Source organism: Octopus bimaculoides, chromosome 20, assembly GCF_046866305.1.
Source record: "Octopus bimaculoides isolate indiv1 chromosome 20, ASM4686630v1, whole genome shotgun sequence".
Classification (NCBI taxonomy): domain Eukaryota; kingdom Metazoa; phylum Mollusca; class Cephalopoda; order Octopoda; family Octopodidae; genus Octopus; species Octopus bimaculoides.
In genome coordinates this window covers 46,683,184-46,708,528 of record NC_142947.1, presented here as the reverse complement: position 1 = coordinate 46,708,528, position 25,345 = coordinate 46,683,184, and the positions used below count along the sequence as shown (strand labels likewise).

Here is a 25,345-nt window from a genome sequence, read left to right as displayed (position 1 = left end):
TTTACCAGTTTGTTCTTTGTCACAGGAGATCATCAGATCAAGTACAAGGAGTGGGAAGAGATGTTAGAGTACAAGTAGATGCAAGGAATATTGAGTACAAGATGTTGCAAAAGCTACAATATTTTGATCGGCTCAAATCTCTACTGCTCTTCCTTACTAAACACCTCTTACTGTACAATTGGTGAGTGGACCACCCGACTGACCCAGGCACATCATGGGACCTGACACCTCAGACAGTTCTGGTAGACAACTACTGACCTAACTATACAACAAGTGACCTCACCATCATATGTATTCAAGTGTTTATCTGTAACACTACTCAACAGCTGAGCCAAGCTAACACAGGCATTAAGATGCTTAGTGGCATTTCATCTGCTTTTACATTCTGAGTTCAAATTCCGCCGAGGTCAACTTTGTCTTCCATCCTTTTGGAGTTGATAAAATAAACACTAGTTGAGTATTGAGGGGGGGGGGGGTCAATGTAATTGATTCAACCCTGCCCCCAAAACTGCTGGGCTGGCACCAAAATTTGAATCCATTATTACAAACTGATATATTCAGATTAGTGCCCTGTTCTTGGCTGGTTTAATCACATTCCAAGGTTGTCCCCTTCAGCCTTCTTTAGGGGCCATATTTAGAATGTTCTTAGAATTTGGAATGAAATTCTTTATTAATTCTACAGAAGTAGATGCAGTAGTGGTTGTGTGGTAAGAAGCTTGCTTCCCAACCACATAGTTCTAGGTTCAGTCCCACTGCATGGCACCTTGGTCAAGTGTCTTCTACTATAGCCTTGGGCCGACCAAAAAACCTTGTGAGTAGATTTGGTAGACGGAAACTAAAAGAAGCTCATCGTACATATATATATATATATATATATATATATATATGCGAGTAAAAATAAATACAAAAAAGGTGGTTTTTTTGTATGATTGTGTATAGAGGAATATATTATTTTGTTTAAAAGAGTTCCAACACTGTCTGTTTTTTATGTTTTATTTATATTCCTGCAGAACCAATTTGATCCTTTATATTGAACACTCAATATTTCATCTACATTCAATACTTTCTTTCATGGTGCCATCCATTTTTATTTTATTTTATATTATATTATATATTGTATATTATATTATATATTGTATATTCCATATTCTATACCCCACATTGGTTCTGCAGGAATATAAATAAAACATAAAAAATAGACAGTGTTGAAACTCTTTTAAACAAAATAATATATATATATATATGTGTGTGTATGTGTTTGTGTTTGTCTCCCCCATCGCTTAACAACTGATGTTGGTGTGTTTACGTCCCCATCACTTAGCAGTTTGGCAAAAAAGACCAACAGAATAAGTACTAGGCTTACAAAGAATAAGTCCTGGGGTCGATTTCTTCGACTAAAGCCGGTGCTCCAGCATGGCCGCAGTCAAATGACTGAAACAAATAAAAAAGAAAGTAGATAGTTCCCATTCTATTATCCATACCAAGGTCATTCTTCTACGAATTATTCTTTTCTTTACCTTGAACCATAATAATCATTGTTTGACTGACCCAGATATTGAACTCACACCCACAAACAAATCGACTAAATTTAGCAGTTCATCTAAAAAAATTTTTTTTTTAAAAGGAAGCCATGTTAAAGATAAAGATGTCACAAATTAGAAGTGGGTCAGAGGTGAGGAAGGAGTAAGTGGCTGGTCTTGTTCTTCTTCAAGTAGAGCTCTCACCTGTGTTGACAGGTAAACTCCACAAAGATAAGCTATAATGGTTCCAGGGTCAAGTTTAAAAAGTAACAAAAATAACAAGGGGTGCTGAGGGACAGGGGGGGGATTGAACGGGAGATAATGTGTTCTATTAATATATATGGAGCAGGTGGGTGGAGGTAGGGATCAACCAGTCCATTGATAGATGTGGAGACAGGGGGGAGGGAACAATCTATTTATAGATTGTTACAAATTGATAAAACATCAATGTAAACAATTGTATTTGTGAGGAAAGAGAAAAGAAATGTCTTTGGGGAAGGACATGGTTGGAGATACAGTGGAATTAAATTTACTTTTCATCAAAATCTTGAAACTGAGATAATGTTGGATCGATTCAAAAGAATGTAACTAAATAAACCCTTAACATTCAACAGAGCAATCTGAATGCTAAAGGGTCGATGGAGAAATATAACAACAGAAGACAACTACAGGAACCCCCCGCCATTTTGCAGTTTATTGTTTATTAAGCTTACATCGATTCCTCCGTGGGGTTGTTTTGCATTTAGAATAAAAGAAATATATACAGAATAATACTGTTTCTACTTAGTGGATTTTCACTGATCGTGGGGTGTTTTGGAATGTAAGACCCGCAATAGTTGAGAGATTACTGTATAACTATGGACATCAATAACTGATTAAGACTGAGACACAAACACAGACATAAACAACACCTACACACACACACAAAGGAGAAACAGACACAAGACACAAACAATCAACACAGACGTACACAAACGTGTACAGACAGAGGTAAATAAGAGAACGTAAAAGAAGCACCAGATATTTACTTACCAAACTTTGCTTCTCTGCTTTACTCATCTTCTCATTCAGTTTCAGGTTAGCAGAACACATCATTGACTCCTCGACACTGAGATGGGGCAGCAAATGGTCATCTTGCATGATATAACAAGACATTTTACGGAATGTTCTCAGGTTTCGTTCTTTGCCTTTAATCAAGATATCTCCGCTGACATTGGATGTCCTGTTGAAAACAACAACAGTGTTTTACGTATTTCATTTCTCTCTCACACACATTGTATACACACACACACACACACACACACACACACACACACATTGGTTGGCCAAAAGTCACCCAACAGTAAATCAAACTTCCTTAAATACCATTTGTAATTCTGTATTGACTCCAATCAAAAAACCATGTCGCTCAAGAAGGACTTCAGTTTCAACCATTTTCATGATGTTTCCTATTTAGATGCTTTTATTAAATTCATTCAGTCGTTAAGCATAAATAAATCTTAGAATTAAATGGCTTTGATTTACTGTCAGGTGACGTTTGGCCAGCCCTGTATGTATATATCATCATCATCATCGTTTAACATCCGTTTTTGCAATGCTGCCATGGGTTGGACATTCCCTTCATCAGCTGTCCCCCGTTTTATCTACTCTGCATTTCAAACAGGGGACAACTGATGAAGAGAATGCCTGTCTCGTTTCTCTATTTGTTTCTTTCGTTGTTTGTACAAAAAGTTCGTTTTCCATGTTTTTGTTTTTTGTTCTTGTTTCTCATTTTCACTTTTTTTTTTTTGACGTCCTGTACCCACATATGCATGTATATATACATATACATGTAGGTATGTAGGTAGAATACCAGCTGCCTTCACTGGACCTCACACCACTAGACATTTTTTAATAGGGACACTTAAAAAATAAACTTTATAGCAACAGTCAACGAATTGTGGTCAGCCACTGAATGAGAATGCAAATAAATATCAAACAAAATGTTTCTTGATGTTTGCAATTCTGTTGCATCCTGTTAGCAGCAGTTCTTGGATGAGAAAGACCACCAGTTTGAAAATAAGCATTCAGAAAGAAAAGAAAAAAAAAAAGAACTGTATTTGAATAAATGATATCTTTGTAAGCATCGAGTATGTATCTTTTTCAGGGGTAAGAGACACCTTGTGTGTGTGTGCTATATACACTCACACACACCTACATACACACAAAACATCAAAATTTTAATGTTGAAACAACGATATGAGTAAGTAATTTTACTTTAATATACTCCACACAACAGACTGAGTACTCAATAATTACTCATTTGTAAGACAAAGAAAAATATGTGTATATGTGATAGTGCAGGAGTATGTGTGCAATAGTGTGTGTGTATGACAATGTGTGTATGTATGTATATAACAGTGGATGAGTGTTTGTGTGTATGAAGTGAGTCAGAGCGAGGTGTGTAGATTAAGTAGCTGAAACACATCAGAGACGCAATATCAGTTGTTAATTATTGAAACATCACAGGACAAGTGGAAGATTCCATTTCAATTGTCACACATTACTCTCTTTCTCTCACCCACTCCACCACTGCCACATACACCACTCAGTGTCTCACTCCACCACCACCATCACACATAACTGACTTTCCCCCTCACATATACATCGTTCTCTCCCTCTCTTACACACAATCACTGCTTCTCTCTCACACACATCACTCAGTGCTTTACTCCACCACCATCACCACACACCCTTGTCTCTCTCACACACACACACACACACACACACATTCCTGTCTGACAGTAGGACCCTGCTTGATATCGTTAAGAGAGAACATCAAGTACAAGCTGGTTAATTAACGATGACTTAATTATACAAAAACTGAGAACAAGGAAGGAGGATTGTGATTCATGACAATAATACAGAGAGCTTCAGCAGCAGAGAGGATTAAAATTAGGTGACAGCCTCAGCTGGAGCAACTTCACATAAGGCAGCCAATGACAGCAACAGTATTTATTGTTCCTAACACAGGCAGAAGGGTTTCAAATTTGTGTGAAGAGGTCAGCTGGTTATATCAACCCCAGTATTTTACTGTGCTTATATTTTAGTGACCCTGAGGCCAAACATCCTTGAAAGTTTCATCTGAATCCATCCAACAGTTCTTGAGATATCTTGTCCACAGACAAACAAACAAACAAACAAACACAACTGCAAACAATACCTCCGCTTTCGCTAAGACGGAGATAATAATAATAATAATAATAATTACTACTGGAGAGATATAGTGAGCTTCAAACAGGATCGACACAAAGGAGAAGTAGGAGGAGAAGATAAGAACAACAACATACCTGTATCCAGCAAGAATATTCATCAGTGAAGACTTGCCAGCCCCTGAAGGACCCATAATGGCTGTCAGTTGACCGGAACAAAACTTTCCAGAAATACTTTTAAGAATAGTTTTTTTATCTGTAAAAATAAATAAAAGAGGATAAAAATAGTTTAAAAGCAAAAAGAAGAAAAAAAGAAAAGAAAAAAAAAGAAATGGAATACAAGCAAGACAAAGAACTGTATTGAATGCTACAACAATGTGTACTGAATATAGTACAACAACAACAGACATTTATACAGAATATAATACAAAAAACAACTGTAACAACAAACAATTCAACAAATACCACTGGGAAATTATTGTTGTATTGTGTGTTGTGTAGGAGGGTGTATATATGTATGTAGAGGGTGCGCAAGGTATTTGAGGACATAGCTTTTTTGGGGTCAATGTTGCAGGTTTTGCTGACTCTGTATAATCTTTGTTTCAGAAAATAATAATGGCAGAGCCTCAGCTTACTCCAGAAATCAACAGGCATGCTGTTGTTGTGGTTATAAAGGCTGAGAATAGCGATTTAGAAATATCTCCATTTTTAAAACTTGCCAGATTTTTCATCTACATAGTTAGGAGCTAGAGACTGAAGATGGAAATGTGTCACCAGTATTAAAACATAAGTATTTTAAACACTGAAATCATCAGAACAGCTGAATTTATCCAGCAAGTTCAACAGACCATTCATTACAATCCCAGAAAGTTCATGAGGTCAATTGCAAAAGATTTCCATGTGTCAGAAAGAACAGCCAGAAATGTCCACGAAGACATCAGATATAAGCCTTAACTGGGATGATTGTGTCTATAATTTATGGTCCAGCTTTGTTACAATGATTGAGTCTCAGAATTACAGGAATCCTTTCATGTTTGAGCTGGCCATATATGGCTCAAATATTGTAACCTGTTGTATGTTCAAACCAGCCAGAACTGGCCTTTCACACCAGCCCTACAATGTCATTCTAAAACTAAACAATCACATCGTGGAAATTTGGTGGTTGCGTGATAATGATGAAGTGAAAAGAATGTGAATGAGTAAGCTTTACATTTGACAGGGTTAATTTGAATGCCAAAGAGTTAATGGTACCCCTGTATCTGAGGAATACTCGGCTAAATAAATTATAATTCCAAAGAGGAAGTTCAGTTCAGAAAACAGAAATACTTTTCTTGAAATACCAAAGCAGATTCTATTGTAGGTCCATAGGATTATGACAGAGCAAAGGAGACAAACAGACAGACAGAGAGGCAGGCAGAGAGTGAGTACAAAAGTTAGGAACAAGATCGTGATCAAAATGAATAGTTTGATGGTCAGAGAAATGGAAAGAGTTAATTATGAGGTTCTGAACTTTGCCGTTTTTTTGGGGAATGTGGATGAAATGGAATGGAAAGAGAGAAAGAAGGAACTATAAAAGCAACACTCAAGGTGGGAAGGGGGGACTTAAAACTGATAGTTTAGCTTTCTCTTCAACACAGACAGCACGCAGCAGACATGGCCAGTTATAGTCTGTTGCACTACGGTGATGCACAATTGCACAGCATTGCAGGCCAGTGCAACAGGGACAACCAATGCTCAATGTGTTGTTCTACGTAACCATCAATTTAAGATTTTGGTTGATGTAATTAGTTTTAATGCATTAAAATACTTAAAGTTTTAGTCAGGACAGAAGTGAGCCAACAACCAGCCAGTACAGTGTGTATACACACACACACACACACACACACAAACATAGTTTCATAATAACAGACCACATTTAAACTCACAAAAATTCATTGAACTTTTCCTTAATTCCCAACAAAAATCTGATAACATTCATTTTTTTTTTTGGCAGAGTTTATAAACCAATTCCCCAGATCCTTTCTTCTGGAATGGTTTATTTCCTAAACTGAATCCCTAAATAGCTATTTCCCAACAGGGTTACATTCACAGCCAAATTCCAAGAATTATTCTTTACTTTTCTCAAAAATGATATTCCATTTATAATCCAATGTTTCTGCTTAATTATCCTCGTGGGACAAATTAATTTAATCTGGCACAAATGGTTATTTTTCGGCTAAAATTCATTGAATTTTTTTCTCTCCCAAACCATTGATGTTAAACTTTTATGAGAACAAAACGTAATGACTTTCCAGCCAAACAGTGCCACCAATTCTGAGAACAAGAACAAAAGAACTGATCTCTTCAAGAATATATAGAATGTTTTCTGTATCACACAACCTTGTTGTCGTTTTATGTCTGTTTTTTCTGTGCTGGAATGGGTTGAACAAGACTAATCAAGGTAACAGTCACTTTTCCTTGCACACAAACACACAATAGGCTGCCATAGTTTTCACATACCGTATTGTACCTAATTTCATTCAGGCATTGGTCAACTTGAAAATAGAATGAAAGACCTGTCCAAGGTGGCACACAGTGGGACAAAACCTGAAATTGCGTATGCTTAAGAATCAAACTTCTTAATGACACACAACTATGTCTGCGAGTTAGAGGCAAGACAGACGCATGGCAGAGGGGGGGGGGAGAATGACTCAGGCTTATTACATGGACACTGGCCATGCTTGTTTACATCAAACTTGATGATGTTGACTTTGATCAAAAGATCTCAAGGCTGTGGTGACATGGGCTCAAGAAAGAGCAAGGAGGATGGTGCATTACAAACCCATCCAACCCACATTAATAGAATGCGAATTCTAAACAAATGTAGTTAGGTGGTCACTTACAACAGAAGTGGAGAGAAAGACATGACCACAGGCACAATCAGATGAAAAGACAAACAGACACAAACACACACACATTGAACAACCTTCTTTCCATTTCTATCTACCAAATCCAGCGACAAGGGAATTTGGTTAGGCCCAGAGCTATAACAGTAGAAGATATTCAGCCACAGTGCCCTGCAGTGGGACTGAAACCAAAACTAGGAAGCCTGGGAGAGCAAAGTTCTTTAATCACAGCCATTCCTGCATAGAAAGTGGAGCTAAAACAATGACGAGAATAATATGCAAACACACACACACATATATATGCACACCAAGCCAATATATAGATAGATATGCAAGTGTGTGTGTGTGTGTGCATGTGTGTGTAAATATATATGCGCCACTCAACCATAAACACTGCTATATAGGCCATCTTTTAAATAACACCACTTAAGATTGGTGTGGTGTGTAAAAACAAATTTCTATATATAAACATAAAAACATTGGCTTTATACACACCTAAATACACACACACACACACATTAGAGAAAGATCACATTACTCAACTCTCAACATATTCTGCATGGGAAGAGGGGAGAGGAGGGGGGGGGGGATAAATCAGGAAGCTGAACGTTCTCCAGTGGAAACTAACAAAACACTTAAGTAGTAGTAGTAGCAGCAGCAGCAGCAGCAGTGGTTATGGTGGCAGTTGTAATAGCAGAAGAGATGGTAAGAACAACAACCGTTGCAGTGGTGGTGATGGTGGCATCGTTAACATCTCTAAAACAAATATTTTAATTAATGACTTGAAATCTAGGCAAATCTTAACGAGGGCCTTTGTCATCCCTATTCTTTGAAACATCAATTAAATAAATACCAGCTATATACTGAGGTCCAAGTCCCGGTCCTCTTACCTAAATTCTATCTTAAATACTTTGGCCCAGTGGACCAATAGCCAACCTTACCTTATTACCAGTTATATAATAGGGTCAAGTCCACTGACCAATACTTTCCCTCTTACCTAAATACCATCTGTATACCAAGGTCCAAGTAGCTACCTGCTTACCTAAATACCAGTTGTATACTAGGACCCAGCAGAGCAATACCCTCCCTTTTCCCAGAATACCAGCAATATATTGAGGTCCATTTCTCTAACCAATACCCACTACTACCAGCACCTTTTTTTTTTACTCAAATACCAGTAATATACTAAGGTCCTTTTCATACTTCTATATATTCTTTCTGTCGCACTTCATGTAAACACCCCCACCACCACCACTGCCACTATTTGCTGTATTCATAACGATAAACATATCAAAGTGATGTAGTGGTGTTCAACCCAGTGCAGCACGTGCATTGTAATACATCCTGGAAGAAGAAGAAGGCTGGCAACAGCTGTAAATAACAGTACAACAACAGATTAATTAGTTAAGCTGATTAGTGTGGCATCATCACACAGCTGTTGCTGTTAATGATGATGATGATGATGTCACTGTGGCTGCTACTGTTACCACTGCTGCTGCTTATGTATAAGAAATATGTTGTTTATATCTTCCTGATCACCAATCCTGCTACAACCAATAATAGACCTACAATGATTGCCATCACAATAACTGCCACCACCACTACAACCAATACTACTACTACTACTATTACTACCACTACAATTACTACTTCAACAATTACTATTATTATTATTAAACTACTACAATAAATAACAACACCCCTACTGCAACCAATAACCCCACCACACACACTCATTATTATAGCACTGGTGTGTTTAATGATCAACTCAAGAGGGCTGGAAGGAGAAAACTGACCCCCATCAGTTGAGGCTGAAAATTGAAATGTGAAATGATTATATTTAGGAGGTGAGATGGGGGGGGGCACAACTGGGTGGTGATGGAAAACAAACTTACAATGGTTTTATATACACACATAAATATATATATATATTTGTGTGTGTGTGTATGTATGAAAACATGCATATATACATACATACATGTATATGTGTGTGTGTGTGTGTGTGTGTGTGTGTGTGTGTGTGTGTGTGTGTGTGTGTGTGTAAATATTATATATTATATATTATGCTTGGGAGAAAAAGATGGTTCAGCACTATGAACTTAAAAGGGGCTGTTGAGAAGGAACAATTGGAACTGTAATCAACAGTGAACATTGGGTGTGTATTGTATGTGATCGTTTTCTGTTGTCAAAAGCAGGATATGTGGGCCATATGAAGTCACATGAAAATTGTAATGCCAAGATAGATAATGGTTTTGGACACTGATACACAGCAACCTTGAGTTCAAATTCTGCCAAAGTCAACTTTGCCCTTCATCCTTTTGGGGGTCGATAAATTAAGTAACAGTTGCATACTGGGGTTGATCTAATCGACAGCCCACTCCCCAAAAATTTCAGGCCTTGTGCCGAGAGTAGAAAAGGATACACAGCAGCTCCTACAATTCCATGCGACACATCAGAGTGAGGCATAAGTGTACAGAACTAAGCAAGGCAACTCAGTGGGTGAAATCATGAAAACATAGAATAGAAAGCCTTAGTGCTCCATGTTGAGGTCCTGGTCAGGTCAACCTGGTCCTGTCAGCCTTTCTGGGTCGATGGATGGAAAGGTATATTCGATGGAATCTAACCATTTCACACTACATCTCTAAATAGAGCGTGCATCAACACTGCAGGACAAGATGCAGGGGTGTACCACAAGAAGGAGTTTGAAGAGGAAGAAGACGAAGTGTTAATGTGTCAGTTGTTCGGTGTTAATGACTACTGTGAAGTTGATGCAGCATCCATTCATCATTTACACCTGTGGTACCCACTTCCGGCCAGGTAGACTGCACTGCTGTGTCATAAGCTGATGGTTCAATACATGCATTAATTGGTATGTGTGCGTGTGTGTGTAGTGGACATGAGTACATCACTGTTCTCATCCATGTCTACATACATATCATTTGATTTATTGTCTCCATGTTAAAACAATTATAAACCATGGAATAAAGGAATCCATGCAACACCAACTACTTCGTTCTTCACTTATCATCATGTATGTATGTGTGTGTGTGTGATGTATATACATATATATATATATATATATACATACATACATACAGGGAAACTGGCCCTATGCTCCTTATGGGCTAATATAGACTAACCATGTGTGTATGTGTGTGTGTGGGTGGGGGTTGTATACACACACAAGCATAGATACCCCTAATATACACACATGTATACATATGGACACCCTCTCTCTCTCTTGTAAAGAGACAACCTCATATACACATACACCCTCCCACACACACACACACACACACACACACACACATAAGTCAGTATTGCATCATACAAATGTGGTATTTTTGTCGGTTCTTCTGTCCTAATCTGTATTGATATTTTTATATGTTGAGTCACATCAGTGACTGAGGGTGGTGGGGAATATTGATTGGCAGCAGAAATAGTGACTGTGGTGGTGGTGGTGGTGGTGGTGGTGTCTTCAGTTAACAGTTCAGTTTCAAGGATTTTCTATATTCTCATCTATAATTGGTATTTTATTCTTGTGGTGATGGTGGAGGGGTAGTGGTGTGACACCAGGTCGGTTCTGCAGGTCCATGACCCACAGGACATTTTGGGGAAACTCCACAGTTCTAATACTCCAAATGTATCTCACTCCTGCTTAGTTAAGGGCCATCTAGCATACTCTGACATACAGAAAAGAAATGAATGGGTCACAGAAATCTCTCCCACACCCTCCACTTCGAGAGCCCTCCACATAATCTAACCCTTCAGCACCCAGCTTATTCAGATTACTCAGTCAAATGTAATCCTTATTTATTCATAGTTTTGAACTAATCATGGATTATCCCACAGCTTTGAGATTTTGGTGATGTAATTGTTTATTTTTCAGAATGACATTGTAGGGTAGGTGTGAGAGATTGGACCCAACCTGTTTGGATATAAAACAGGTGAAATATCTGGGCCTGACATGGTCAGATTAAATGCTAAAGGGTTAACAAAACCTGCTGACATAGCAAAAGACCTTGCCCCCTCCCTCCCCCTTTTTTCTTTCCTTTTTAGACTCATTAATTTGCTACCTACCATTTTCTTTGGTTTTCTTTTCTCAAAATAAGTGGGAAAACTTCAATGAAGAATTTTTTTTAATAACATGGTATATGACCCCTTTTAATTTAACCAACATTCCCAGTTACCCCCAGAACAACAAAGGGCTACAGCGGTACTGACCTCTCACACACACACACAAACACCCTCTCTCTCTCTCTCTCTCTCTCCCACACAACATTTCATTGAAACAGGAATATCTACAGAGATTAGAAAGAGGAAAAACCATCACGACCACCGCCACTACCACCATCTCAAGAGTGGGAACAGTTGAGGGAGGGGTTTATTTGCATCTCTCTCTCTCACACACACACTCAAACAGATAGACACAGACATATACGCACTTGTTTTGATTTAGGATTATCAGTAGATTATTTCAGGTCAGCCTCTCGTTAACGCTAATTAATCTCATCTCAGACCAAGCAATCTGGACTGAGTTGAATTATCTATCATGTCTATATAGCTGTTTAGTATTGGTTTGTCTTGTAAATCAAGCTAATCCAGAGAGAGAGAGAGAGAGAGCATGTAGTAGCAGAGGCCATGTTAGTGTGTGAGAGAGAGAGTGAGGAAATATATAGAAAGGAGTCAGAGAGAGGAGGGAGGGTGTGTAGAGCAATGGGGAGGAATGTTAAATGTTAAACTGGAGAAGATGAAATATGTCAGAAGGGAAAAGGAAGAGGAAGAGGTTGTGTTGCTTTCATTTTTTTACAAGAAAACCATTCATAATTTAAACTGGAAAAAATAAAAACGAAAGAAAATAACCCCCCAAAAAAAACAACAAACAAAAGCCGAAAAAATACAAACAAACAAACTGAACCATTGAATGTGAGAACTTGTTGGAAATATATCAAAATATTTTGCTGTAAACAACAACAACAAGTGTGTGTGGAAGCGTTTACAGGTCTGGTCTGGAAGGTTCCTTATTTGGTTCTGCATCTCCCACCCCACCCCAGTTCAGCCAGCTAGCCAGCAAACCATTTCTACAGTTCTTTGTAACAAATCCAGCAGAGATTTGTGTGTGCGTGTGAGTTCACTATCAGGTGCCATACCTTGCACCTTCATCCAGCCTCACCAAACACCTTGCTGAGGTTCAGCCAGCATTCTGAAGTTTGATGGCGATGGAACGGTAAAAGAAAAAAAGTGGATGGAGAAGGAGGAGGAGGTTTAAAAGGAAAAATGCTAAAAAAAGTGGATGGAGAAGGAGGAGGAGGTTTAAAAGGAAAAATGCTAAAGAGATACACAAGAAATGGCTTTAGGACTGGAGTGGGAGAAAGCAGGATGGAAATGTTAAACACACACACACACACACACACACACGTTATATAATTTATACAGACATAAATTCATATTACTACATGTTCCGTATTGCGTAGTCTCAGAGATTAATTATCTCTCATTGTTGATAAACTAAAATTATGCTACCTACATTCATGTGCATCTAAGAGTTTTATTTATACATGGTTCCAGGTTCAGTCCCACTGCGTGGCACCTTGGGCAAGTATCTTCTACTATAGCCTTGGGTCGACCAAAGCCTTGTGAGGGGATTTGGTCAATGACGGAAACTGAAAGAAGCCTATCATATATATATATATATATGTGTGTGTGTGTGTGTCCGTCTCCCAGCAATCGCTTGACAACCGATGTTGGTATGTTCACGTCCCCATAACTTAGAGATTCAGCAAAAGAGACCGATAGAATAAGTACTAGGCTTACAATGAATAAGTCGTGGGATCGATTTGTTCAACGAAAGGCGGTGCTCCAGCATGGCTACAATCAAATGACTGAAACAAGTAAAAGAGAGATACACACATACATGTGTGTATATATATGTATATATATATATATATATATATATATATATAAAAGGGAGTGCTGTAAGCTGACTGTGTATTTGTCTACAGCAAGAAATTTTCTCCATGACAGAATTCTATGAAAGGCTTTCTTACAGGTCTGAATATGCCTCAAGCATTTTTCAATTGATAACAAGTTTTGCATTTATATATCTATATATAAATTGCAGCTGTGTGTGTGTGTGCGCGTGCGTATATAAACCTTGTATATAGGCACAGGAGTGGCTGTGTGGTAAGCAGCTTGTTTACCAATCACATAGTTCTGCATGGCACCTTGGGCAAGTATCTTCTACTATAGCCTCGGGCCAACCCAGGCCTTGTGAGTGGATTTGGTAGACGGAAACTGAAAAAAGCCTGTCGTATATATATATATATATATAGTGTGTGTTTGTCCCACCACTATCCCTTGACAACCTATGTTGGTGTCTTTACGTCCCCGTAATATAGCGGTTCAGCTAAAGTGACTGATAGAATAAGTACTAGGCTTACAAAGAATAAGTCCTGGGGTTGATTTGTTCAACTAAAGGCGGTGCTCCAGCATGGCCACATTTTTGTTTTTTTAAACCGTTTGATTCCAACCTCCCTGGGACTCCTTTTCAATCTATTATACAAACTCCCTATCCTAAACTGATCTAAATTAATACTTTCTGTCAAAATTCCGTGTTAATTGATGTTCCAGATACCATCTTACTCGATAGGTATTTTACCAAATTCTTTGTTATTTTCAGAATTAATTGAAACGATGTATTTTAACAGATGGGTTAAAATGAAACAATAGTTCAAGCTGCTTATTGACAACTTGTGTCTTTTGGCAGAATTCCAGGAAATGACTTATTGATAATTGCTGAACTCAAAAGTGGAGAGTGGGCAACAGAATGGTTTGTAACACAGAAAAATCTGTCCAGGGAGGCATACAAGGATACACATCATAGATGAACAAAATGGTCTAAGCAGATCAGGAGCACACATGAAGATGGAAAGTTTTGCTGAAAAGTCACAGATGTGTAACAAAAGATTTCTGGACAATGGACATGAGTTAGAATAAGAACAGTAATAAGCGAGTGAAGAACGAATATATAGTGTATGTGGTTATTTGGCAAAAAAAAAAAATTTTTAAATGAGAATCCTGAAATACAACAATATCTGTTTCAACACAAGGTTTAAACACAATGTTTAAACACATATAAATATATATATATATATGTGTGTGTGTCTTTTACTTGCATCCATCATTTGACAGTGGCAAGGGCATAGTCTTGAAGAATTTTGGTCAAATGAATCGATTCCAGTACTTATTCTATACCTCCATTTTGCCAAACTGTTAAGTTATGGGGATGGAAACACACCAACACCAGTGATAGTAGGGGAACAAAGACACAAAGCAACACATATATAGATATATGCATAAATATATACGAGGACCATTTCTAACTAAGGGGTGAATGGTGAGGTTGGCAGGGCGGCTGGTGGGTTGGAATAGCTGGAAAGAAGGGTTGGGAGAGGAAGAGAGCGATAAAGGAAGAAAAAAAAGCAGTGGTGGGATGGCAGGAGGTTTAGAGTACCCAGTTAACTTAAAAGGGATGGGTGTACTTGACATTGAGGTTATTCTAAATATTTATAGGATACCAATCAAGAAATAAGACAGGGTGTTATAACTGGGGGGGGGGGGATGGGGGTAAACGACAACAACACATACAAGCTCTTTCTCACTATCACACATACCACTGTGCGCTCACGGGTACACAACCACACATCCATAAACATGATGCTGTTGCCATACACATAAACACACTTTCATGCACTCACTACCACACACACAATTTCACCACCCTCACTACCACACACCAATAAAAATACCTTATCACACACACACACACACACACACACACACACACACAAACATGCACTCACTCACTCACTCATACTCACGCACACGCACGACCAAAATAGAAACTCCGCATCACACAACTAAACGAGGAAATAACAAAATGAATAAAACTAAAACTAAAAAAAAAAACAACACAAAAAGGAACATAAAACTGGCAATGATTTTATATCTGCAGCATAAACAACAGAGTTAAAAAGAAAACATTGCAGTAATTAGTAACATCGTTATCATCATCATCATCGTTACCAATATCATCATCAACACTATGCCTGTCATCATCATCAACAACAGCTATACCACACCTCGTTTCATAACAAACGGCCTCGATTATTACACACACGATCATAGAATGGAAGGTAAAAACGGTAGAGAAAAAGCAGAGGAATTCAGAAATATCCTGGTTGATGTTACAGACAACTGCTGTACAAGATTTACAATACGTATACAAGAGAATAAGGAAAGCAAACAAAGTACAGACATAGAGGGGTCCCTCACAGTGGGGCTGACAAAGAAATAGAAATTGGAGAACAAAGAAATGTTGAAGTCACTGTCATGGTAGGAGGCTGGTGGAATCGTTGGAGCATTGAGGAACGCTTGGTGATATTACTTCTGGGCCCTTTGGCATTCAAACCAACCATATCTGGCTCAAATATTCTCCTTGTTTTATGCTCAAATCAGCCAGATCAGGCTTCTCATAGCTACCCTACAATGCCTTTCTAAAAATCAACAACCATATCATCAAATACTTGATACAAGATAACGCATAATTAATTCAAAACAGAAAAATCTGAATATTAAAAGGTTAAAGCAATGAGGAAGCAGAATCAGTGGCAGACAAAAGGTTTAGAAGCATATTTTTTGTCCATCTTTATGTTCTGTATTCAAACCCTGCTGAGGTCAACATTGCCTTTCATTCTTTCAAAAGTGATGTAACTGACCAGCCCCAACCTCCGCCCCCAAATCCCCTAAAATTTCAAGTCTTATGCCTCTATAAGAGAACATTATTTCTTCTAACCCTTTATATTCAGAGTTCAAATTCTGCTGAAGTCAACTTTAACCTTTCATCTTTTTTTTCTTGATGGGGGGGGGGGGGCTGTTATTGATTAATTTCTTTCTCTCGTAATTGTTTGGCTTATTAGATCTATCAGATTAACCATGTTAATCCAACCTTTGCTCTTAACCACAACAAAACCATTAAGTACACAAAGCTGCATACCCATCATCATCATCATTCAATGACCATCTTCCATGCTAACATGGGGTTGAACAGTCTGACAGGATCCAAAGTGCTGGAGGACCACACCAGGCTCCAGCTGCCTATTTTGTGTTCATATCTACAGCTGGATACTCTTCCTGGTGCCGACCACTTTACAAAGTGTACCGGGTGACTTTTACGTGGCACCACAAGTGAGGTGGCCAAGAAACTCAGAAAACAGGGAAGAAACCCTTGATGGAGTAGGGTAGTAGTAAAGAGGGGTGGGGTTTTATGTCAGGTGTTAAGATATATAATCACATGCAAGCACCTAAACATTAAACCTTTGTAAACCAAGTAACCCTCCCACATTCCACTGTTACTAACTGCACAACAATAACTACTACTACTACTACTACTACTACTACTACTATTCCGTTAGTACGATGCTGTTACAGCAGTTACTAATTATAACCTAATTCAATCCCTATAATTGATGGAAGAGAAAGTCAACATGAACCTTTACAACTGCTGTTAGTTGTAAAACAGGCTCCCTAGTTACCATGGTAACATCTCGGATGGTTATATAAATAACAGGAACATCTGTGTCAAGGTGATATAAGGGGCTACTGTAGTTTTGCTGGTAGTAGTAGTAGTAGTAGTAGTAGTAGTAGAAATATGTACCGGAGGTGAGTGCCCTCTGCCAGGTGACAGCAGCAGCAGCAGCAGTAGCAGCAGCAGGCTTCCATTGTCCAGCAACAACAGTCACACAGCAATGCGTTTTCCCTCAGCTACCAGAGTGGTGTGAGGCATGGAGATAAAAGACCAGGCCACTTCGTATTTGGGGGTAACAAACCCCAGATATATCCCAACCTTTCACCCACCACCACCACATAAACTATCCACTGCTTCTGGTTCTATAACACAAGCTCCTTGTTTTAAAAGTAGACCCATCAAAATTCAATGCTAATTTATGTTCCAAACATCAGCTTAATAATGACAAAGACATTTTGACAACATTTTTCATCGTTTTCAACATTAATTGAAACAAAGACTGAATTTCAACACAAACATTGTAACAACAGGGTCAAAGTGATTTAAAAACCTTCCATCAAAATGTCAATTTATGCTCCAAACACCAGCATAAACAAGGTAAAATTATTTCACTAAATTCGCCATTGTTTACAAAATTAGTTGAAACAAAGGGCATTGTATTTCAATAGAAATACGGTAAAAGGGGTTAAGTTGACTAATCAGAAGCAAAACAGCTTGGTGACGGCTGCTAGGATTCTAACATTTTACAGATGGTAAATCCAGGATACAAGAAAATAGAGGTGTCAAGTGAAATTTGGTTCAGTTTCTGAACCTGTTGGGATTCTAGTTTCTATAGTGCTGTGTTGCATTTTGTTTCCCTCGTTAATTCTTAACTGATGCCAGAAAGTGAAGATGGTAATTTGAGGAAATAAAAAAAACTCCCATTCCATCTATTCATTCTATTTATTTAATCTTTCTTGAGTGAGAAATTTCTTGGAGCAGGGCCTATATATATATATATATATATATATATATATATATATATATATATATATGTATATATATATGTATATATATATGTATATATATGTGTATATATATATGTTCACTGTCAACCACGAAAGTATAGCCAGGTTTTTTGACATGTTACATGATCTTTATAAACAGAATGGTTCAGAACTATGTCTGGGTTATTTTGTAGTCTGACAGATTAACAGATCATTGACCTTGCTGAGAAACAGGTGAGGGTTGGTGACAGGAAGGGCATCCAGCCATAGAAAAATCTACAACAAATTCTGTCCGACTCGTGCAAGGATAGAAAAGTGAGGGTTAAAACAATGATGATGATGATTAATTCAGTGAAGACAACTGACCAAGTGGTTAGGGTGTTGGCTTCAGGAGCATAAGACCATGGGTTCGATTCCTTGAGTAGGGAATGTATTGCACCCTTGAGCAAGAGACTTCATTTCTCATTGTTCCTGACAACTCAGCTGAAAGCAGGCACCAACGGACTGGTTACTGATTTGGCAAAGACGGAGTCTTGGTTTTACAGCCACCTAAACACTTCCAAAATGCCAATAAGCGCCAACCTCTGAGTTTGTAGACTCAAAGCAGTAAAAGAAAAGGAAAACAAAACACAATTCTCACAGAAATTTTGAAAGTTATAATGTGAATGAGACCACCGTACGATAAGAGTCCGGTCCATAAAACCACTTAATTTCATTGTTTATGTAGCCGTTACTTTTAAGTTTTGTATTCTGCATGAGGTGTGTGCCGGATAACATTTCAATGAAGAAAGCATTTTTAGAGAAAATAAAATAAATAATAAATAAAATTAACGATATTAAAAAAATACATTAAATGCACCACACCCTATATATATAAACATAGAACAAAGTGGTGCCAAACTCTGTACAGTTGAAAAATAAAACTAAATGCAATATTTCGATATATTCTCCCATGGAAATGTTGCCACAAGAATGCTTTTGAAACTGGAGAATTAGAACAATGAGGGATAAAGACCAAGAGACCATCAAAAGGAAACTACTTTAAGCTGCCATATCATCGTCTTTTAGCATCTACTCTCTAGAACTTGCTAACTACATTCATTAACTGCTCCATTCCATTCCATAGCGCACCCCTCTCTCTCTTTCTCTCCTCACACTGTCAACCTTGTCCCAGTCTTACATTGAGGTCCTGGAGACATTTGTTGCTTCTTTCAAACATAAACAATGAAAACCTGCCAGACTTCTTCCACAATCCTGTCAGAGATCTTCACACCCACACAGTCAACCCCAAAAGCAGTCAACATCATTGTCCATAACACCACTTTCGAAACCGAAGCGCACACACACACACACACATGCAAGAGATACACACACACACACACACACACACACGCGCGTGCAGATACACTCAGAGTGATATACATGTACACACATATCCACATGAAATACACACACATGCATGCTCACACACACACACACACACACACACACACACACATGCACACAGACACGTGTACATCTCACTAAAACCAATAGTGACATGTCAAAACTGGCAGTTTTTAACTATTTAGTGTTTGATGCCAGGAATTAAAACACACTTCAGCCATTTCCTTCCTTTGTGGCGTCGGACCAATTGTTACTCTTGATACCCCCCACCAGTCCGTGTGTCCATCCATCCATCCATTCGTCTATCCACCACCAACAACATAAACACACGTCGATAAATAAGACCATGTCAGAACGAGACTGACAGCCATGTTGCTATTTCTTCTGCAGCAGCAACGGTAGTTGCAGTAGCACTATTACTTTTATTATTAGTTGTAGTAGTAGTAATAGCAGTAGTAAAAGCATTATAATTATTATTAACAGCAGTAGTAGTAGCAGTAGCAATAGTAGCATTATCATTTTTATTATTATTAGTAGTAGTAGTAGTAGTAGTAGTAGTGGTAGTAGTAGTAGTAGTAGTGGTAGTAGTAGTAGTGGTAGTAGTAGTAGTGGTAGTAGTAGTAGGAGCAGCAGCAGCATTATTTTATTATTATCATTAGCAGCAGCAGCAATAGTAGTAGTAGTAGGAGCAGTAGCAGTAGCATTATCATTATTAGCAGGAGGAGGAGGAGGAGGAGGTAGTAGAGATGATAGTAGTAATAGTAGTAGTAGTGGTGGTGGTGAGGGTTTTGATCGCATGTTGGTGGTCGTAAGGGCAGGACACTGAACAAAACGCAGCCATCACTACTTCCAGAAATGCGACAACTTTTCCACCATCTTGTCGAGTCTTGTTATGCAACAAAACACAACATAACAGGTTTAAGATAGGCGGGAGGGGTGGGGAGCAGTACAGTTGGAACAAAATTGAACAAACACACCACACACACACACACACACACACATTTTAATTCAGATCTTACAGTTAGCACACTGTTTCCCCTGTGTTATCACAGCATCATCAGAGGTCTGGCGATGCACTGATAACAGGCAAACAGTTAGTTTGTTGTAAAGGTTGAACTAAAATTAATAAATTTGTACTTTACATCTAAAATGTACTGAGTTGGATCAAGACTATGAAAATATATATATATATATATATATATATATATATATATATATAGGAATACAAAAAAATGGGACAAGAACGCGAAACACCCAGACAGTTAGATGATACAAAAAAGGGACAAGAAAGAACAAGGACAGGTCATTCGGAGTTTTCTCTCCTCAGTCAAGTTCCAGATTATCTTTGCAATTTCGGCTGGTTATACTCGGTTATATATGTTCAGTGCTCGAAATGAGGAGCAGATAGACAGCTGACAACTGATGAAGGGTCATTCTTTATGTTACTTGTCCTGTTTTCCATTTGTTTCTCTCATTGTTTGTGTAGTGAATTCATTTGTTTTCGTATTTCATTTTGTTTATTGTTGGTGACGTCTTGTACCCATATATGCATATATATATATGCATATATATATATATATATATGCATATATATATATGCATATATATATATATATATATATATATATATATATATATATATATATATATATATATATATATATATGCATATATATATATATATATATGCATATATATATATATAGTACTTATTATATATATACTTTACAAATGAAAATATGCATTGTAGATAAATGACAGATAAAAACATATACACATATACTGAGTGTTTACAACTGGAGGGAAGACAGACACGGAAGGTCCCTAATTCTTCATCAGTTGCAAGCCAAAATGGTAATACTCAGTTTTAGACCATTAATGATAAGACTGAGAACTTCCCATATTGGTGGTGCCTGCAAAAGCCACAGAGAATGTAATTGCCTCAAGCAAACAAAACACAGAGTGGACATACAAAAGTAAAAGAAATGTAAATTAAGACAATGGACAGACAAAATAACAGGAAACAGACAAAATACAACCTTAGGGCCAAAAGGATAAGAATGGTGGGTAACGCTTAGAAGACATACAGACAGACAGAGAAAGGGAGGGCGAGAAAGCAATGGTTAAACTGGAACAGAAGTTAAATATTCTTGAATCCACAATATGCATAAGATGAATGATACAGAATATATACACCCACTTCACTTGCATATGCCTGCAAAATATTGTAAATGCACATACTCACAGACATATATACATACATATATACACATGTAAACACATCTATACATGCACATATACACACACATACACACTGTTAGGTGATCAATAGAACCACTTACCCCTTTGACAATTACTTATTTAATTTTTTAAAATACAAACCAACCTCAAAGTAATGCTGTTTTGTCATCGTTAATGGACCATTTCTCTCTCCGTTAGCAAATCTAAACGAACTTCATACATATTTATGCATCAAAATCAATTGTCACTAGACTGACCAGTGACCACCATGTTTAACCTTTCACAGTACGAAACTCATCATTCTTTTAATATCCATTATGTACATTGGCATGGTTCGGACGGTTTGACCAGATCCAACAGGTTTGACGATTGTAACCATGCTCCAATGTCTACTCTGGCATGGTCTCCTTGTTTGGATAACCTTTCCAATGCCAACAACCTCACAGTGTGTATTGGGTGCTTTTTTTTTCATGGCACCAATACTACTGGGGTCGCCATGCAGCTGACATGATCAACGATCCCTTTAAAATGAGTGGGGCCACAGTAAAGAGGGGGCAGCTTTATGCTAGAAGGAACCAAAACAGAACTGCTCTTTTCATCTAGAAAAGGTGCATGGCTATTCACATTGTAGAAAGAAGAGAGGATGTCATTAACCAAAGAAAACCTGGAAGATACAAAGTCTGATATTCTGAGATGTTCTACAGGATTTTTTTTATAGATAGGGAGGGGGGTATAAATGGTAGTCTTCTAGAATGCATGGGCGAGGAGTCACTGCAGTAAGGTTACCAGTGGTACAGCAGAACTTGGACATTAATACACTATGCCCATTGTGGTACCTCTTCATCTACAGATGATATTACCTGGATTGCAGCCTCGATGGTCATTACTCTTTGATGTGAATCCACTCCTTCCAACGAAAGAGGGCATTCCAGAAGGCTAACCTCAACCATCTTTTGCAATAACCTGACATGCCCCCCCCCCCACCAACCACTTACCTTATACAGTTGCAGAACGACCTAAATGGTTAATAATGGAACTTTGAAGAATTTAATTTCCACACTAATCTCGGTTATGGATTACACACACACACACACACTTCTAATGGGGGATGGAGGAGATACTTGGTGCAGCATAGTGAAACATATGCTTTGCAACCATGTCATATATATATATATATATATATATATATATATATATATATATATATTATATATAAACAAACACATACTTACACACACACATATATATATATATTAGATATACTAGATACACCCTATGCCCCTAATTGTCAGCTTGCTACTGGATCTATGACAAATGTTAACACTTTGGTAATCTAAAATCTAACAAAACATCAAAGAAACATTTATTTTCATTATTATTGTTGTTCTTACTGTTATTATTATTAACTTTTACAAGCTGTCTACTGCTGCTCCCATTTCTGTAAAAACTGAAGCATTCAACATGTATATTTTCATGCTGGCATTTGTACCAATTCTATAAACGCAAATATTTTCCTGAAAGTAGGTCTTTGATGGTTGCATATTAACATTTGAAGACACCAAATTGACAAGAGTTGTTAGAGCATCAGACAAAATGCCACAGTCTTTAGTCTGACACCTTGAGTTCTGAGTTCAAATCCTGCAGAGGTCAGCTTTGCCATTCCTCCTTCCAGGGGTTGATGAATAAAGAACCAACCAATCTAGGACAGTTTGATTGGCATAAATGTGAGAACACTGGTAGGTTTCATATTTGTCCCAGATCTTTGGGAGACATAGTGAAATTTGAACTCAGGACTCATTGAACCAGAAGAAATACAAGGCAAACAACCAGATGCTGATGTTTTGGTCAGTCATCTGTCCAAGACCAATACCAAGTAGGGCTGTATTTCCCCAAGTCCTTTAAACACAAATAGCACCACAGCCAGACATGTTTTCACAGAAGATTGCATACAAACAATGCTACTCGTACAACAGAAATGTTTGTTTACATTTAGTGCTTGATATCAAGACAAGGGGACACACAGACACACACACACACATGATAGGCTTCTTTCAGTTTCAAGCCTGAGGCTTTAGTAGAAGACATCTGTTCAAAGTGCTGTGTAGTGGGACTGAACCCAAAAATCATATGGTTAAAAAGCAAACTTGTGAACCACACAGCCATACCTACAAGGTGAAAAAAACCTCTTAACAGTGAATTAAAGAAATTCGGTCTTAAAAAGGTTTTGGTTGAGAAAATTTCTTAACCTTTTAGTTGGCAAATTTCTCTTGGAATGCATTACCTTTAAATTTTGGTTAATTTTGAAAATAATAAAGAAATTAGTAAAATAATTTTTACGTCAAAGTTGTTTAGGACATAAATTAATGGATTATTTTTTGGAAGGTTTCAATCTAAATCACTTTAGAATAAGAAAATGATACCACAGAACCAAGGTGGTTTGAAGTGAAGTGGTGACCAAAATTTCGTGTTAGTTCATATTCCAAACACCATCAGCAAATATATTTTACTAAATTTTTCATAATTTTCAAAGTTGAAACAATGGCAGTGTATTTCCTTAGAAATATGGTAACAAAAGGGTTAAAATGTCCTAAAATCTTTCCATCAACATTTCATGTTAATTTATGTTCGAAAGATCAGTTGAACCTTTTAACATTTACAATGGCAATATGCAGCCGAAATATTCAACTTGTTTTACGTTCTTCAAACCAGCAAGACCCAACCTCAAACACCTCTCCTACAACCTGATTCTTAAACTAAACAATCAAATCATTGAAATCTCAAATCTTAGAGATAATGCATGATTGGTGCGAATAAGCATCACATCTGACAGAGTTATCTGAAGGCTAAATGGTTAATAAAGACAAACTTATTTTACTAAATTCTTAGTTTCAATATTAATCGAAACAAGGAATTGTGTTTCAATAGAAATGTGATAGCGTAAAGGTCAAACGCTTTAGAATAATGAAATGAGAAATATTTTTTTCAGGAATGCCCTCTGCATGCATAACATACAGTTAGGTGCAAGTAGGTCATACCTGGTAGTTTAGTTATTCTGGACACAAACCACTTTTGTCAGGACCAACATTTAAACAAATAATTCATCAACAAAGGAACAAAATGAATAATGAAGTTTTTGAAATAGTAACGTAATGGCTAAACAATGGGAAGATATTCAGGTAGAGACACTCCAAAGAAATATGGTAATTAACTCTAAACTGGACGGTGTGGATGGGGGGAGGGGGCAGAAGAGTTCAGGATTGTTAGTGTATTTACTGACAACAAAGACAAGCTTATGAGGAAGACCCATCCCAATCTGTCTATTTGGCACCCAGGCCTGCTAGAAATAACACTCAAACCACACTCTACTGTATTAGAAGAAGAAAGGCTCAGATACTAGAATCCTAGAAGATAATAACCCCACTGAAAAAAAAAAGACTCGTGTTATGCAAACCTATAATTTTATTAAGGCACAGCAAACTGGATTAATTGTTTAACAGGTCGGGCGAAATGATTAATGGCATGTCATCTGTTCTTGCGTTCGGAGTTCATA

At 37.6% G+C, this 25,345-nt stretch overlaps 1 protein-coding gene across 3 annotated transcripts in view; it reads right to left on the bottom strand.

Moving 5' to 3' along the window:
• Positions 1–25,345, bottom strand: part of LOC106881225 (ATP-binding cassette sub-family G member 4) — an 88,402-nt gene that overhangs the window by 9,123 nt on the left and 53,934 nt on the right. For all 3 annotated transcript variants that reach the window (XR_016237694.1, XM_089338553.1, XM_014931528.3), the window contains exons 2-3: positions 4,850–4,967; positions 2,553–2,742 (exon numbers count right to left, since the gene is read on the bottom strand). Coding sequence is in view for 2 of the 3 variants with exons in the window: in XM_089338553.1 (XP_089194679.1) it covers positions 2,553–2,742; positions 4,850–4,967 (308 nt within the window). In the remaining variant the exon portion in view is untranslated. The remainder of the gene's footprint in view (positions 1–2,552; positions 2,743–4,849; positions 4,968–25,345) is intronic.